At 43.3% G+C, this 18,242-nt stretch overlaps 1 protein-coding gene across 1 annotated transcript in view; it reads left to right on the forward strand.

Annotated features, from left to right (window-relative positions):
- The first annotated feature begins 217 nt into the window (after nucleotides 1–217).
- Nucleotides 218–18,242, forward strand: part of Slc9a9 (solute carrier family 9 member A9) — a 551,770-nt gene continuing 533,745 nt past the window's right edge. The window contains exons 1-2 of the mRNA XM_048452510.3: nucleotides 218–596; nucleotides 16,882–17,084. Coding sequence (XP_048308467.3) covers nucleotides 422–596; nucleotides 16,882–17,084 — 378 coding nt within the window. The 5' untranslated portion in view covers nucleotides 218–421. The remainder of the gene's footprint in view (nucleotides 597–16,881; nucleotides 17,085–18,242) is intronic.

Here is an 18,242-nt window from a genome sequence, read left to right on the forward strand (position 1 = left end):
AATGTGGAAAATATTGATGTGGTGAATTGAACTGTTTTATTACCAATCTACAAGTTGCCAGTTGTACAGCCTTAGACATCATGCTGGAAACAGGAGGGACATAGAGTCTACATATCAGCATTCTGCTTTTAGATCTGACCTCTGTGGCAGATCTCCTCCCAGAATGAATCATTTACAGAGTCTTCTATGATGAAAGCACCCTCTGGAGTTTGAAAAGAGACGAGGCTGCTTTAAGAGAGAAACAGGAAGTTGTAACTAGAAGCCCTCTGAATGCTAAGCCATCTGAACGCTTGTGAAGTAGCAACAAAGTAGCAGCGTTTATTCTGAAATTCTGTGGCGGCCAGTCTGTCCTAGGCAAACCTCTTCAAAGTGCTCACGCCTCATCCAGGGATTTCTCTGAGCATCACGTTCTGGGAGTGGAATGGCGGGGCAGCTTCGGCTTACGTCAGGGAAGGATGAAGATCATTTTCAACACCAGGGAGCGGTGGAGCTGCTTGCCTTTAATTTTTTGCTCATCCTTACCATTCTAACCATCTGGCTGTTTAAAAATCACCGATTCCGCTTCTTGCACGAGACTGGAGGTGCGATGGTGTACGGTGAGTGTGTAAATGGTGGGATTGATGTGAAACTTGTTGCCTGGGCGTAATTAGAGACTTGTGCTCAGATGGCAAAGTACCGACAAGTGAGGAGAAGATGCTGACTGAAGTGTCATTAGCCTGATGGGAGGTGCAGCGATGTTATGAATGCTAGCCTCTTTCTAGAGAAGCGAAAAAAATTCGCCTGGTCACAGAGCGGCTGTCACAGCCCTGTTCTGAGGCAGCAATTAGGCGAGTCTGTTGACAGCTGCAGTCCTTTGTCATGCAGGGAGTCGCGGGGCACTAGTCCTGAGAGTGGGCTGTGGTAGCGATGCGGTAGAGCAGCCTCTTCCTCAGGTAGCCAGAGCATGCAAAGTTAACCCAATAGCTTCAGAATCCCTGGAGAAAACGCTTTCCCAACTATCTGCAAGAAGAACTACTTGTAGAAAGAAATCCCACCCCGTTACAGGAATAATTGTATCAAATCCTTTTTCATCATATGAACACTGTCTTAGCTTCTGGTAATAAAAGTGTTAAACTAAGAGTTAAACCAAGATTTTCCTATGCAATACTTCAATACTTTCCATCTCTTAGCCTGAGTTCTTACGTTTATAATCCTTGTTTGTGCTCTCACACACTTTCTCCTGCTTCTGCTTTTTTTTTTTTTTTCATTTAGACAGGGTCTCACTCGGTAGCCAAAACTGGCCTGGAACTTACTAGGCTGACCTCGCACTCAGAGTGATTCTCCTGCCTCAGCCTCCTGAGTGTTGGAATAATAGGTATAAGGAACCATATCTGCCTCTTTAAACCACAGGGGAAAGTGATAGTTTAGGGTTTAACCTCCCACAAGGTGATGTTCTTTCTGGGCGAGTACCACATCATTCATCCTTTGTAGAAAGTTTAGTAAAATGTGGTTATGCAGTTTAAACAGACTAGACTGGATTATCTAGTTTCTTTTTAGGTAAGATACTAGGTACCAGCAGTGAACTAGTACCAAGACAACCATCACACTACAAACTGGCCTCACTCCCCTTATCCCACCTAGCAAAAAAGAACAGTCAAGGGGATGCCAAAACACACAGTGAAGAAAGACTTTTTGACTTTCCCTCATTTCAGAAGTCTCAAGGTCCCTTCACATGTCTGAGGTCCAGGGAACAAGATGAGTGCACTTTCCATGTGCTAAACACATGTCCTGATGTTAAGCATGTTCATCCATGGAATAGAGCATGAGAAGTCCTGTGCTTAACGAGATCCCCTGTGAGACATTTGAGCTATGGGACAGACATTTAAGGCCAAGCAGACCAGTTCATTACCAGGCAGCCAATTTAGGGCAGAGCTAAGTTCCTTTGCATTGAGAGTCGCAAAGCACACAGCAAAACTTTTCTGGCTGGGGGTTGAACTCAGAAATTAATATCGATCAAAGTTAACATTATATCTGTTCAAAACAAAAGGGCACAGTGCTTTCAGAGGCAGAGCCCCAGGCATGAGTCATTCATCCTCTCTTTCTCTATAATCAATTTACCAGGATCTTTCTCTGTCTTGGGTAATAAATAATCAAAAAGATTCAGGATGTAATCTGAGAAGCCAGAAACAATGTCATTGTTAGCATCATCTCCAAGGGTTGGGCATATCTTAGTGATCCGTCACAGATTTAAGAATAAGTCCTTCTTGGAGGAAAGATTGCCCCACAGCCTGAAACTTGCTTGAATTAAAACTATTGTTATCAATAGTTATAAAATTGTTACCAATTTCCTTCTCTATGGTAGGGATATTATTTTATCAAAGTAGTTAAAGTTTTACTGATTTAATTTTTTGATTAAATTTTGGCTGATAGGCAGGCATGGAGGTCCTCCCCAGTCTGAAGAGCCAGGTGTCATGGTCATTGCCATGTGTTCTCACACATTTCAAGCTCTTGATGAGGTTCTTGTTCATTTTCCAGGCTAAGCTCTGAAAAGAATTCATCAGGATGGCCTCCACATTCTTCTTTCTGGATAATCAAAATACTATACTTGAAGTACTCCGTGCTTTCTGTCAGGGGTGTCATGAAATAGTCAAACACAGGGAAAAGAGGAACTCTGAATAGTAAGTGGGAGAGAACTTACTATCGCATTGGTTTCCCAGTCTTTGTTAATGAATATGGAATTCATCCAGTGGAAAGGGACCTCGGCGGACGGAATTGTCATTTTACAGAGGAAGTGGGAAATATGGAGGTCATGGTATTGGTTTGGTGTCGAGCTAGGGTTCATCACAGCTTTCAAGTAAGGATACTGAGATAGTAATCAGTAAATTCCTTCAGTGATATTCCAGTGGAGAGAGGGAGGAAGGGAAAAAGATAGAGACAGAGAGAGAGAGAGAGAGAGAGAGAGAGAGAGAGAGCGAGCACGGAGTGGGTGGGTGACGGAGACATTCAAAAGAGCAAGCGCCAAATATATTCCCCTGCTGTAAACGCTACAAGGTTTGGCCATTGCATCTCTTTCCAGCAGATCTGACAAACTGAGATTCCAGAGTAAACCCTGTCTCCATCTGAGGATGGAGGACATTGTTTCTACAGTAGTCTGGCGAGAGGCATAATGGGGACCAATGGAAAAGGAAGATGAACTTAGTCGTTTGAATTGTCTTGTTTTCTGAAGGCAGACACCTTATAGTGGACTGCAGCAGCCCCCATCATCCTGCAATAGGCTTACTGTCTTAAAGTAGACTTGCAACAATTCTCTCTACCCCTTGCCACAAAGCACCTTGGAGAGTGGTCTTTTTCCTCAGGCTTACCAGTGACTTAGGCTAGCAGCCCCTACTTTCCTGGTTACATCACCTTGCCATCATGGACCGCTTGCACTGCGTGCCATTTGCCCCCATCCTGAGACGGGGATTTTCTTCAAGGCACCATAGTCCCTGTATTCCCTCAGCCCAGTCCACTACCTGTCTCTCTGCAGGCATTCTGGTGAGCTGTGCTAAATGTCCCTTAGAAGATTTAATAGATGGTGATACATTTAATCAGTGTACTTGGGAATCCAATTAAAACAATTTCTCGGAATCAGAGGCTTAGAAAATGAGCAGTTAGAGATAATCGAGGGGCAAGGTGACCAAGCAGAATGTTGAGCACTTCTTTCATAATTATTGTTAGGAACAATTTTCAAGTTGTTAACCATAAAATATCATATGCAGGGTTGTAGGGGCCAAAAAGTTTCCTGTGTTGGTTGGAAATAAAACTGAAGATATAAATACAAGTAATTGATTATATGAAAACAAAGGTCTTCTCTCATTATTATGGGTCATGGGCTGCTTTTAAAAATTAGCAGCATCATTGTAGCAATATTTTTGCTTCAACAGGCATAGTGAAGGGTGATTTTCGCTCATGACATCCTATGGCTCTGGTTATTTCAAAATGGAACAATAAGCAACAGTAATGATCATTTAAACTGTACTGAAAGCCGGAATGAGCGTTAATGGTCAAAATATTGATTGACGGCAGCTGGAACACTTAGTGCTGCTAATTCAGGGCCTGGAGTCATCTCCTCCATGTTCGTAAAAAAGCACTTGCTCCTTGGTCCCAGATAACATTAAGGAACTCATTGTATCTCCCTGGGGGCTGAAGGACATTTGCAGTGCCATACCTTTGAGAGTTGGGATTTAAGATTAGGGACAGAACAATTTAAATATTTTAGAGTTATATCTTTGATTTTACAGTCATCCAATTAGAGATTGTCCTGAATCCATGTAGAAATTTGTTCGTCCTTTAGTAGGAACCAAGGAAATTCCAAGCCTCTATGCTTAGACTTTTGAGTTCATCAAAAACTGTGCCATATTCAAATGTTTTTCAATCCTTTAAGAGTAATCTTAGCTAAAGTTTAACAGAGCAATTTAATTTAACCAACAGGTTTTTTTTTTCAGGTTTAGAGAAACAATAATCACAAAACTGTCTTTCCCCAGACCTTGTATAGAAATAGATTGCATCCCAGCCTGTCGCAGAGGTTCCGGGCTGAAACTGTAGAGCTGGACGTGATGTGTCTCCACCTTCCGGTCCACTTTTGCTCTGACTCAGCTCAGCCTGTGCTCCTGACAGACTGACCCACTTTCCCGTGCCCTCCCTGAGTGGTCCTCTTTGGGCACTCAGCCTGTTGAAAGCTGGCAAACTCTGGAGAGAAAGAAGCCATGCTCTCTTTGAGGTTATTCCTTTTAAGGCTGATTTTTTTTTCTTTCTCTCTCAGTAATGGGATGTATTGTTTTGTTACGTGACTTAATTTCTGGTCTGATTTTTTCTCATCTGTGAAATGAGGAGGAAATGAATTCCTTTCTAGCTTCAAAATTTCTCCAAACTTTAGGCCCAGGCAGACATTAGTCAGAAATCTTGGAGTTACTTCCGTTAAATCCAGTAACTTTCTCTGTGGAATCAAATAAGCAATCATGACATCCTTTCTCTTAGAATTTAACTTAGTAGCTTTGGTCTATCACTCTTGTTTTCATCCAGGCCTTTGATTTTTAATTGGGTGTTCAGTAAATCTTACTGAATTTCTATTGAAATTCCTCAATAGGCAGCAATTCTACTGGAGCCCTGCTGGGTGGCTGTGGGTTCCTTTCTCACTAAACCAGAGTGGCTCTGCCTTGACCTAAAGAATCTGCAGGGCAAGTAGTTAAGATCAAGATAAAAAGCTTGATTTAGGCGCTTCAGAGATCTTCCACACTCTATGGTGTTGGCTAAATCAAATAAGTAAAGGAACTGAGTCCGACACGTTTTTTTCTGCATAAGATGTTACATTGGGGCATACTGCTACACACCTGCAATCCTAGCACTTGGGAGGCAGGGGCAGGAGGATGAACACGAGCTCCATTTCACATCAAGCTGATTTGCATAGTAAGCTATAGACCAGTGAAGGCTGTGCATTAGATTCTGCTTCAAAAAGCACATGGGAGAGAGTTGTGTGTGTGTGTGTGTGTGTGTGTGTGTGTGAAGGTGTGAAGTAAGCTCTGTTAAGGCTGTGTATTGTGCTGAGGTTCTGAACCTTCGGAGTGGGACAGCTTTGGTCTGGCTGCCCTAGTGCCCCTTCATTGCTCCTCTCAGGCCTGAAAAGGCTACTACCGGTACACACTGAGAGAGGGGGTTTAGGACTCAAGCTGTTTAGGAGCTATTATCTAGAGTCTAATTGAACTAAACTCATGTGATTCTTGGCAGGGAATATTAACATTTGACATCTCAAAAAGTTGATATATAATAAAAACTAGTTAAAAGAAAAAGAATATAAAATGCAAATTTTACAGCTATAAGGACTTTACACATATTAACTCCATTTAATCCTCGCCACAGTCATTTTTAGATAGGGAAACTGGGACAACAGAGAATCAAGGAACTCGTCCAATGTCATACAAGTACTAAAGGTCAGGTGTGGGACTCAAAGCTTACCAGTTTGGGTCTATGTGGCTTCTAGGTATCATAAATGTATGTGTATGTGTACGTGCACACATGTGTGCTCACTCAGGCATTCATGAGCACACAAAAATGCATAAAGAAGAGATTATTGCTTTCATGTTACAGATGAGGAATCCAATACTCAGAGCCACTGAGTAACTGGTAATTGCAAGGCTGTGTTTCATACTCAGGACAATGACACCAGTGTTCTTCCTGCCTCAAGCATTCTCTCCAGAATAGCTACTGTTGTTTACAAAGGGTTTATTCTGCCCCAGGCAATGGTACCTGTGCTGGCTAATTTTATGTTAGTTTGACACAAGCTAAAGTCATCTGAGAGGAGGGAACCTCAAATCAGAAAATTTCTCCTTAAGATCAGGCTGAAGGCAAGCCTGCAGGGCATTATCTTAATTAGTGATTGATGGAGGAGGGCCCAGCCCATTGTGTGTGGTGCTATACCTGGGCAGGTTGGTCCTGGATTCCACTGAACCTCATAGAAGAGAAAGTGGGAAGTACACTTGATTGCATTGGCACAGGAGACCACTTCCTAAATATAACCCAGTAACACAGACACTAAGAGCAACAATTAATAAATGGAACCTCCTGGATTTGAGAAGCTTCTGTAAAGCAAAGGACACAGTCAACAAGACAAAACAGTCTACAAAATGGGAAAAGATCTTCACCAACCCCACATCAGACAGAGGACTGATCTCTAAATTATACAAAGAACTCAAGAAATTGGTCATCTAAAGTACAAATAATCCAATAAAAAAGTGGGATACAGACCTAAACTGAGAACTCTCAACAGATGAATCTAAAATGGCTAAAAGACACTTAAGGAAAAGCTCAACATCCTTAGCCATCAGAGAAATGCAAATCAAAACAACTCTGAGATTCCATCTTACAGCAGTAAGAATGGCCAAGATCAAAAACACTGATGACAGCTTATGCTGGAGAGGATGTGGGGTAAAAGGAACACTCCTGCATTGCTGGTGGGAGTGCAAACTGGTCCAGCCGCTTTGGAAATAAGTATGGTGATTTCTCAGAAAATTAGGAAACGACCTACCTCAAGACCCAGTGATACCACTTTTTGGGTATATACCCAAAGGATGCTCAATCATACCACAAGGAAATGTCCTCAATTTTGTTCGTAGCAGCATTATTTGTCATAGCCAGAACCTGGAAACAACCTAAATGCCCCTCAACTGAAGAATGGATAAAGAAGATGGTACATTTACACAATGGAGTACTATACAGTGGAAAAAATGATGATATCTTGAAATTTGCAGGCAAATGGATGAATCTAGAAAGCATCACATTGAGTGAGATAACTCAGACCCAGAAAGACCAATATAATATGTACTCATTTATAAGTGGCTTTTAGATACAAAGCAAAGAAAAACCAACCTACAATTGAAAATCCCAGAGAACCTAGGCAACAAGGAGTACCCCAAAAGAGACATACATGGATCTAATCTACAGGGGAAGTAGAAAAAGCAAGATCTCCTGAGTAAACTGGGAGCATGGGGATCATGAAAGAGGATCGAAGAGGAGGGGGGAGAAAGGGAGGAGAGCAGAGAAAAAGACATAGCTCAATAAAAACAAACAAAAAGAAAACAGGCTGAGCAAGCCAAAGGAAATCAAGCCAGTTAACAGCACCCCTCCATGGCCTATGCTTCAGCTCCTGCCTCCAGGTTCCTGCTCTGTTTGAATTCCTGTCCTGGCTTCCTACAGTGGTGAATAGCAATATGAAAATGTAAGCGAAATAAATCCCAGCTCCCTAAGTTGCTTTGGGTATAGTGTTTCACCACAGCAATGGAATGCCTATGAAAGTACCTTTAGAAATTTACAAAATAAAATATAAAGAAGTCAAAGAATTAGAAAATGAACAAGCTGCAGAGTTGGCGGGAACACTTTTAAATGTCTGTGGTCTCAGATTTGGGTCACCACTGTGTCCTCATAAGAGTTTGACCATCCAGGCAATGGGGATTTATTGTGGACAGGAGCAGTTCAGTTCCTTTGTTACCCGAAGCCTCAGAAATTATAGTGCCTGGAACAAAAAAACCTAATTAACCCAGTGGATGCAGTACTGTGACATCACATTCATGCTAGGTACCTGGAGCTGAAGTATCCCAGGGAAAGTGATGTGGTTGCCTAGAAACATCTGCTCACACCCTGGGGAAGCTACCTTGCCAATTGTCTCATTTGGGTTTTAAATACCGGTGGATTGCAGAATGTGTGTGATGGATACTTCATATAGCTTGGCAAACAAGAGTGGATTTGTGTGAATCAAAAAAAATGGACTTTTGCCATGTGTGATTTGGACTGAATTTAATTTTTGGAAGAGTCTGGAAGATGATAACGTTTATCTTAGGGGTCTCAGAACCCTGAAAGCTTTATGCTGAGTTGACACTGTTGATCTTGGTAGAATTCCAAGGCTGTAGTCTCAGTCCTACTGACTATTGATGGGAACTACCGTCTCTACTCTCATATACATTGCTTCTAGTAGCCTGGGTCCAGCATTGATTTGTCAGCTAAAGAACAGTGGCCAAAAGCAGGTGGATGATCAAAAACTCTGGGCTGTGCCCAGCAGTCTGTCCTATCATCTTCTAGGTGGCTTCCGTGTATTTACTCCAGTGTGTCACTAGGAAAGGAATTAAGCAGGGGGTTGCAGTTTCGTCCTCTACCGTCTTTTCCACCGCATTAGGGTGAAAACCATCTATTTCCCTTCTAGGAAGCCCTGTCACTGTCCACAACATGATGCTACTGGGAGAAAAATGATAGACAAAAGTATCTCTGTGTAAAACTATGAAGAAACCATTGCTTATCCAATACGTATCTAGTTAGACCCTCTTGTCTACCGTTCTGCTGATAGCTTCTTAGGGATCGTAAGAAAGGATGTCGGTTACAAAAAACTGGTGCTGGAAGTAGTTTCCAGAGAAAAGTAATCTATAGTACATGTTAGAAATCCCCAAACCCAGTGAAATGTGTGTATGTGTGTTGTGTCACAGATGTGTATGTATCCATGCATGCTGTGTGTTTTGTATGCGCACACATGTGTGCATGGGATATTGAGTATTATCTCAAGTGTACCAGTGGTGGGTGGTGGACATGAGGAATCTTACACTGGAGAGAATATGATGGCTGGACTTCTGCCATCTTCCACGGGACTCTTGCACACAATGGTAAATATTCTGAAACTGTCCCAAGGTGGACGGCTTCATGGATGGCTCTCCGTCTTGGTGTGTATGGGGGTGGTCAGGCTGGCAGGGGGCACACTCTAGTCCTGACGTCGTTATGAAACTGTTTTCTCCACCAGGGCAAGTTCATAGTGAGGAGTGTGAAACAATGCATTGTGTCTCTTTTAGCAACACCTACACTCAACTGTCAAATTTAGAAGGTTGGTGCAGGCGGGCAGGGGAAGAAACAAAAGCCTTAAATAGCCAGCGGCATTGTATATATAGATGTTTTATTTTCCTTTTCATTTCTGACTAAACTAATGTCTAAACCAAATCACTAAACAAGTACTTGTTGGGAAATGCATTTGGACATCAGCATCCAAATCTTTGTCACCTCTTTCCATCAGTGTGAGTACCAAGACTTTGACAAGGTGAAAAGTGAACAGATAACTATAAAATAAGAAGTTAAAGTATCAGAGAAGAAGTTGAACTCCAATACCTGTAAACGTCCACCGCTTGGCTTTCTTAGACTCTCATGTTCTTTCCTTCACTGTCACCTTGTTAGTCACCCCACCTACCTGATTGTCTGGTCTGCACTGTGGCCCCTCATCTATGCATGCTTCTCCACGACAGCTGTGTGTCTCCTCTTCTCCACAAACTGAAGTCGTGTGCATCCTTAAAGTTCTTGGAGAGGACCAGGCTAGCTGATCTTTCCTTCAGATTCCCTGGAACTTGACATATTATTATTGGTTTTCAATGCAGGGTTTCTCTGTAGCTTTGAAGCCTGTCCCGGAACTAGCTCTTGTAGACCAGACTGGCCTCAAACTCACGGGGATCCGCCTACTTCTACCTCCTGAGTACTGGGATTAAAGGTGTGTGCCACCACTGCCCAGCTTCTTATTACTTTTTAATAGTTTTAAGACATATTAAGGTCTGGGAATGTACCTCAATACCAATGCTTGCCTGGAGAGTACAGGATCTGGGTTCTATTCAGCAACAAGTGACAGAAATCCTGTCTCCTGACTTCCCTCCTCTCCTCTCCTCTCCTCACCTCCCTTTCTCTCAAACTTTTCTATAAAGCTCCCTGGCAGGGTCCTCTTCTCTTGTTATTTGATGAAATAAGGTCACATAGACATTTTAGAGCTACTAGTCTGCAAGAGGAAAAAGAAGGTGCCAGCATCTAAGGATGAAGACTATTTACCCTAAGCACATGGCTGTGTAGGGAGGGATGGGCAGTTGAAAAAAACAGGGCATCCTCTGTGTGTGATGTGTACATTTGCAGTATCAGCTACTGGGGGGACTGGCATCATGAATTTAAGACCCTGTCACAAAACAAACAAATAGGACTTTGCTACGTGAAGGTAGAGAGAGCTAGCAAGCACTCATTTTTACCAGATATAACAGGTTGAGATGCTTAGGGATTCACCTACTTGGTTTAGAGAAGGGGCAAGGCCACACTCAACACATGGAGGATCAACTCCAGAACCCAGCTGTCCTGTAATCTTCATGTAGTATCTGCATGTGCATGCAGCTTCCAAGATCTTATGAACTCCATGCAGCACATGAGTGGATGCTGTGTAGTAGCCCATAATACTTATACCACAGCTGGGCCCTTCGTCTCCAGGGAAGAACCACGGGAGCTGGAGTTGTGCTGTGCCCTGCTCTGGGGCACTATGTGTGACCATGTGAACACAAAAGAGACTGGGATATGTCTGTATTTTGAAGACCATTCTTCCATATGCTGCCATTTATGATTTGTAGAAGTATTAAGGTCCCATCTATATTTTTCTAAGCAAAGCCCTGTCAGAGAGACATTTCTGTACCATATTGAATAACTGTCAGCAGGATGCAGAGGACTTGGCTGTGGGATGAGATTTATAGTGAGACACTTACAGTACCTTATTCTTAGAGGACATTAGCATGCCAGGATTGTGCGGAGGAAAAGGCCAGTAGACTGCTGGCATATGCTAATGTTTTGTGGGATAAGAGCATTTTGTGTTCGTTTTTTTCTAGCTTTCACAAGGCTCAGAACATCTTACATGCCTGTGACATCCAAGTAGAACAAGGTGGACAATGAACTAAGAGAGAATCCAAATGACAAGGCTGGTATTTCTGAATGCTCCTTGATGGGAGCGTTCCTGAAGCTCTTTCTGTCTGTCCACCTCTCTCTCTCTCTCTCTCTCTCTCTCTCTCTCTCTCTGTCTTGTTCTCTGGTTGTATGTTTGATACAGAGTCTCCTATAGACTAGTCTTGCTTTAAACTCTTGATTTTCCTGCGTCTGTCTCTCTAGTGCAGGGATAACAGGTGTGAGCAACCACACACCACTCCCCCTCCCTCCTTCACGCTGTGACATAGTATACCTGTCTGCCAGACATCTGCTGGATGACAGTTGTACAGAAAGCCCTTAAGGATGGGGACATCACAGCATTCGTTGAGGTGTTCATTCTCTGTGACATTTTAAAATCCCTGGGACCGGCGGACTACATAGCAGATCCTTCCCTTCTTGACGTCAAGGGAGTTTGTGCACTGGAAAAAATCCAACTACAACTCTGCCTGAAGGATTTGTCTTTCCTGAAGGAAAGGAGATAAATCTCAGCACAGCACCTCTGCCTTAAATGGTCTCATTGTGTACTTACTGGAGGTCTTCCGCAAAGCAACACTGGATCATGCGGGCTTGCACAAGACTGGCTTCTAATGCCGTGCAGCTCACACTGGGTGAGCAGAACTCAGGGAGGGAGACCTGTGCCCCGGGCTCCAACAGAGCATTTGTTTGCCAAGGTGAAGCCAAGTCCCTGTTTCAGGTGCTGGGTGGTCTGGGAATAAAGTTCTGTAAGGGGATGTGTGATTCTGAGGGAGGTCAGAGTTCCTCTCCCTTGTAACATGAGAGGCTGCTCTGTTATCTGAGTTTCTGTCCTGCCCTGTTCTCATAGCCAGCAAGTCCCAAAGAAAGTCACACAGAGGTCTCCATAAGATTATAAACTGATTGGCCCATTAGCTCAGGCTTCATATTAGCTCTTATAACGTATGCCAGTCCATTATTCTAGTATATGTTAGCCACATGGCTCGGTACCTTTTTCTGCAAGGCAGGTCACATCTTTCTTCTTCTGTGATCTGGGCAGGACTTGAGGGAATGGGCTTCCTCCTTCCTAGAATTCTCTTGTTCTCATCTCCTGCCTCTACTTCCTGTCTGGTTGGCCCACCTATATTTCCTGCCTGACCAATCAACATTTATTTAAAACATGATTGACAGAATACTGACAATTATCCCGCACTACTCCCTACCCTAGGTGTTTAGACCTTCAGACTTAAAGAAGCAGTCAAGTGGTGGCAGCGCAAGCCTTTAATCCCAGCACTTTGGAGGCAAAGGCAGGCGGATCTCTGTGAGTTCAAGCCTAACCTAGACTGCAAAGTGAGTTTCAGGACAGGCTCCAAAACTATACAGAGAAACCCTGTCTTGAAAAACAAACAAACAAAAATTTTAAAACGTAGAAGAAAAAACAAAAAGAATCCCCCGATGCTTCTTAATTTGAGAGTGCCTGCAAAGGTGACGTGGGTCTCAGATGTGGCTGTGAACATGTGCTCTAGGAGGTGATCCGTTAAAGAGTCAGGATAGCTTCCTTAATTGTCTGATTGTCTTGGTATCCAATGGACATGGTGCTTTTGTGGTTTGCAGCTATGGTGGCCAGTCTTCTATTCATCTGTGATACTGTGACTGGCACTTCCTTTATCCTGTCCTTTGTGTGGATATGAAAACAATCCCTTCTCCTCATAATTTTCTTCCTCTCGCAGCCCTCCTGTGTCTTATCTCCCCCCGCGCGATCTTGCCATTCCAGCGCATGCGCCAGCTCACCGCTCCAGCTTTGTGTCAGCATAGGTCCAGAGCACTGAGTTTGCCTGTGAAAAACTGTGGGAGGCTGCGTTGGGAGCGCCTGGTCTCTGACAAGCAAGGATTGTCCAGCTGCTGTTCCTGCAGCATGGGTGTGCTAGCCATGGTGTCTCTGGAAACTGCCAAGATTTGATTCCTCTGAACCCTTGGGGTTTGAGGGTTTGGAGCAAACTAGGGCCAGAACCTTTTGGCTCATGTGTTAAGTTGGCGTCTATAAGAAGGAAGTGCTGGAAGAGATTGGCTCTAGAAAAGAATTTACTCTGAGAAGCTCCTTTGACAGAAAATGGGGAGGGATGCGAGAAGTCTGGGGTAGCTGTCTGTATTTGATGTTGGAGAAAGGAAAGGAAAAGAGGTTGTAAGGGGGCCTTTAGCATATACTACAGTTCTAAGAAAGGGTTGCCAAAGTTAAGGAGTGATTGCACCCATGGCTGTCCTTCAGAAGGGTTCCTGGCTCCTTGCCTTAGCAAACCTGCTGGGCTCAGGCATTGGCTGTACACGGAGTATAGGATGCCTCAGCATGAGCGTGCTGATAGATCCTGGGCATCGATGCTAAGTCCATGCCAACTGCCCTGCTCTCAGGAGAGCCGCAATTGCGTGGCTATTTATGTCTGCTTATTTCTGACTGCAAATGCCTCCACTTACTTCAGGGTGTTTCTTCTTGAAATCTGAGACCCAAGGTGGTACAGGACTATTTAGGTTTTAAGGCCTTATGTGAACTTAACCACACCAACAAGTAGGCATTTGCTATTGTGGCAAAAACTTGCTTTCTGTACTTCGGAAATGACTATGGGCAGGACACTTTTTGTTCATTTCTTGTTATCTCATTGAGAGCATTTCTCAAAACTAGGTAGCTTACTTACTAGGGGGTTTGGAAGGACATTAATTTGGGTTCTTTCCATTCAGACCCCTGCAGATTGTTTTGTGCTTCCTTTAGTGTTGTGTCGTGGACTCACTTTTAGGAGAGAAGTTGACGAAGTGAAGTTCTTCCACAGGCACCTAAATAGCGTGAGGCATGGGGGATGTAGCCTCTGCCCCCTCATAGGTGATTAAATTGTAAGTGTTCAGTACCATGCCTGGAAGGTTCCCACTGTTCTGTGGACTGATAAGACATCATTGCCATGGTGAAATAGCCAAGAATACAGCAAAGGCAGGGTTTATTTGCGCTCATGGTTTCAGAGACTTTTGTCTATGACCGCTTGGTCCCATCTCTGTGTCCTGCGGTGATGAAGAAGATCACGGAAGTGGGGGCACAGTGCCTAGAGCTCTTACTTCACGGCAGAAGCAGAGAGAGGCAGAAGGAGCTGAGACAAGGTATGGTTTTAGGAAATTCCCCCAGTGACCTTGATCCAATCATGTCTCAGTAATTGAACCCAGCAGCTAAGAACAAGCTTGCAACATATGAACCTTTCCGGGACCCTTTTTATCTAAACCATAACACTTAAGTATCTTTCTTTGTTCTTGTTCATGAAGATTGTATGCAACATTTTTATTAAGGAAAAGTGGGTTAAACTGAAGCAAAGATAAGTGGGACTTGTAAAATTCATCAAAGAAATTTGTTAATTTGTTTTTTCTTATCCCTCTATTCAGTTCTCCACATTGTTGCCCAAGTGATAATTCTTCTATAAAATCTAATGATTTTACCATCTTGCCTAAAATCTTTCACTAGTTCTCATTAGGACTGAGCTGAAAGTCTTAGCATAGCCGAGTTGCCTTTTGATCGCCTCTCTCTCTCCTCTTTCCCTCCCATCCCTTCCCCTCTCTTCTCCCTCTATCCTTCCTACACCACTAGTGACTTGCTAAAACTATCAGATCTCCTGAGTCCCTTTGTACTGGTACTTTCTTCTAATGAGGTTATCACTAGCGATTGTGAACACAGAAACGCCAAGATATTAGCCATTTATACATCAGGTTTCCCTCATAGCAGCCCAACAGGAGTGCTGACACTCCTGGTTTCTCAGGGTCCCAGGTTCCTTCTGACTGGTAACATTGTCTGTCTTTAGGATCTTTGATTTCTCCCCTTTCGACCAATAAGAGAGGGAAAGAAGAGAGAAATTTCACTCTGTATTCTCTGCCCCAACCTAGAAGTGAAACCTAACACTTTTACTTACTTGCTATTGATGAGATCAGGCCAGAAACAAAGCAGCCAGGAAACAGGCCCTGGCTGAGCAAGCACCTCCCCCCAACAGTTGTGCTGGAGAGAGCCTAGCTCCGGATACACTTTCTACTGAACTGACTGTGATTCCCATGGCTACCCAGATGTGCAGCCCAGATCCCACTCTCTGTCTGATCAGCTCATGGAGATAAAACTGAGCCTTCAGCTTCTCCTCGGACTCTGCATTATTTAATGCCTCTCTGATCAACAGAGTTCTTCCCAGCTGCCCTGGCACATGCTCTGTGGAGTTAGAGTTTCCTGCCTATGGATCTACAACTTCAATTTAATACAAATTAAAGCTCAGCCAGGCCCGGAACTGTGTTTTTCTATAAGACCTACAGATTAGGTGGGACAAAATATTTAATGCCAAATATCTCACTGGAAAAATGGAATGTTGAGCTTGGTAAGGTGGTGGATGCTGCAGTCTCAACCCTTAGGAAATAGAGGATCTAGGATTCAAGGCTACCCTTGGCTACATAGTGAGACTGAGGCCAGCCTAGACTACACATGACTGTGTCTGGAAAAAAAAAGATCAAAAGAAAAGAAATGTTACTAGATTATAGAATTCACAAGCAAGAGGCAAAACTTCCAAAAATTGAGGTTCAAAGAATAAAACTGGGTTATTTCTCCGAAAACACACTCATCAATCCAAATTTTAAATCAAGAGCCGTTTGGAGTCTCTAGAGCTTTTTTCCTCCATTTTTTTTTAAATAAATTTGTATTTTAAAGGTTTGTGACAATCGTACTACCATGAATGTCCTAATAGATTTTAGAATCTTACACGTCAAGAACTGGCCCCTTGTATAAAGGATGCTATTCTTGAGAATATTATGACTATGGGCAAGTAAAACTTAAACTGGAAATTGTTTGAAAGGTTACAGAAAGGTACCTTATTGCCTGGCAGGAAGTACATGATTTGTAGCTGGAGAGGAAGTTGCTTGATCCAAGGGCTTGGAGATGTCACTCAGGAACCTAAGTCCATCTGTACCTTGGACCTGTGTCCTTCGACTAAACCCTCTTCTGGTTGGTACCAGATACCTGCCATTTAAAATGGAGAAGCTATTGCTTTCCTATGCCCAGGAAGAGCACAAGGCCACCTCTCCCCCTAGGCCTGATATATAAAGCAATCATGTCAGTGAGAAGGGGCAGTTCTCCACAAGACAGACCCTCTCTAGGGGATCCATCTCCTGTATAAGAGTTCATTTTTAGAGCTGGGCCGTGGTGACACACGCCTTTAATCCCAGCACTCAGGAGGCAGAGGCAGGCAGATCTCTGTGAGTTTGGGGCCAGCCTGGTCTACAAGAGCTAGTTCCAGGACAGGCTCTAAAGCTACAGAGAAACCTGGCCTCAAAAAAAAAAAAAAAACAGTTAAGAGTTCATTCAGTATTGATTACAGAGTAAAGGTTCTCTTGAATACTTTGAATGGATACGAGAGGTGAGTACCTCCTCTCCAAAACTGGGGAGAAAAAAATGGGAATATATTAGGACTATTCAGGCAATAGTGTCCATGATTTATTCTAATAGCACATTGCAATGAGTTAGTATCTGTGAGTGAACCATTTTCAGACCAAACAATGGCCCCGTGTTTCTTCACGTCACTTCTCCAGGTTCCAAATCAAGCATTTGGGTCATTCACTTACGGGAGATTTAGATCGCCTTCTTCCAAGACAATGATTTTTTCTTTGTTTTAGGTCTCATAATGGGATTAATTTTACGATATGCCACAGCACCAACCGATATTGAGAGCGGAACCGTCTATGAGTGTGGGAAATTGTCATTCAGCCCGTCAACTCTGCTAGTCAACATCACGGACCAAGTCTACGAATATAAGTACAAGAGAGAAATCAGCCGACACAACATCAGTCCCCACCAAGGCAACGCCATACTGGAGAAGGTAAGGGCGCTGTCGGCTCATGTAGCCTGGCTGTCCATAACTGATAGACATAAGCTTCTCTATGTGAGGTATGTACCTACACTCCTGTCCTTTCCAACACTGTAACACCGGGGCATTGACCACATGAACACACTTGTCGGTAGTTTTCATAAAATTTGGGGAAAGATTTTAATATACTTCTCTACCAAGCCAGAGCTGTATTTAATTTCTTTTGAAGATAACATCTTTCAGCCATTTTTTCTTTCTTGAGTTGTATTCCAGTGTTCATATATGTGCTGTTAGTGGTCATACATGTTACCAGCTGGCAATTCGGCTCAAATATCCCCAGGCCAAAGAGGAAATAGAGATGAATGAAAATGCTCTTGTTTGTGAACTTTGGTCCAGAATGGCTTTGGCTGCTGAGAAAGGGCACAGGCTGCTGGTGAACGCTTATAACTCATTGACCTCGAGTCCACCCAAGAGCACTTCGCCATGGTGTCTAACTAAGGGATTGTAGGTTAAAAATTGCAAAATGATTCATATTTTAAAAACTAATTTCAGGCTTGGGATGTAGTTCAGAAATAGGGCACCTGTCTGGCATGTATGAAGTTCTGGGCTTGGTTCTTACAGCAAAACACATGCACACACAAACACACACATACACACACACACACACACACACACACACAGAGAGAGAGAGAGAGAGAGAGAGAGAGAGAGAGAGAGAGAGAGAGAGAGGTCACACTGCACATTTGTGACTGCTTACCTGCTTTGGTCACTAGCAAGAGACCTTGGTCTTACTACAAACACTCAGGATGAGGAATCAGCTTCAACCATCCTTTGTGACCTTATGTGTTGAACATCACCCTTGAGATGGTGCGATCCTGTTGTCAATGAATGAGTGTGGTAGGAAACAGAAGCTTGGAGGAATTACTTCAGAGTCTTTGGGTCAGAGGTGAGCACTCTCTGGCGGGATAGTAAGGCATTTTTTTTTATCACTTTTATCCCATACAGACTTAATTTTCTTATTCAAACATAGTCCCTGGCTATAAAAGAGCATTCCTTTAATCCCAGTGTTTGGGAAGCAGGAGTAGGTGGATCTTAAGAGTTTGAGGCCAGCCTGTTCTGAACAGTGAGTTTTGGGACAGCCAAGGCTACACATAGAAACTCTGTTTCAAA

This window comes from Myodes glareolus, chromosome 4 (genome assembly GCF_982192425.1).
Source record: "Myodes glareolus chromosome 4, mMyoGla1.1, whole genome shotgun sequence".
NCBI classification, from domain to species: domain Eukaryota; kingdom Metazoa; phylum Chordata; class Mammalia; order Rodentia; family Cricetidae; genus Myodes; species Myodes glareolus.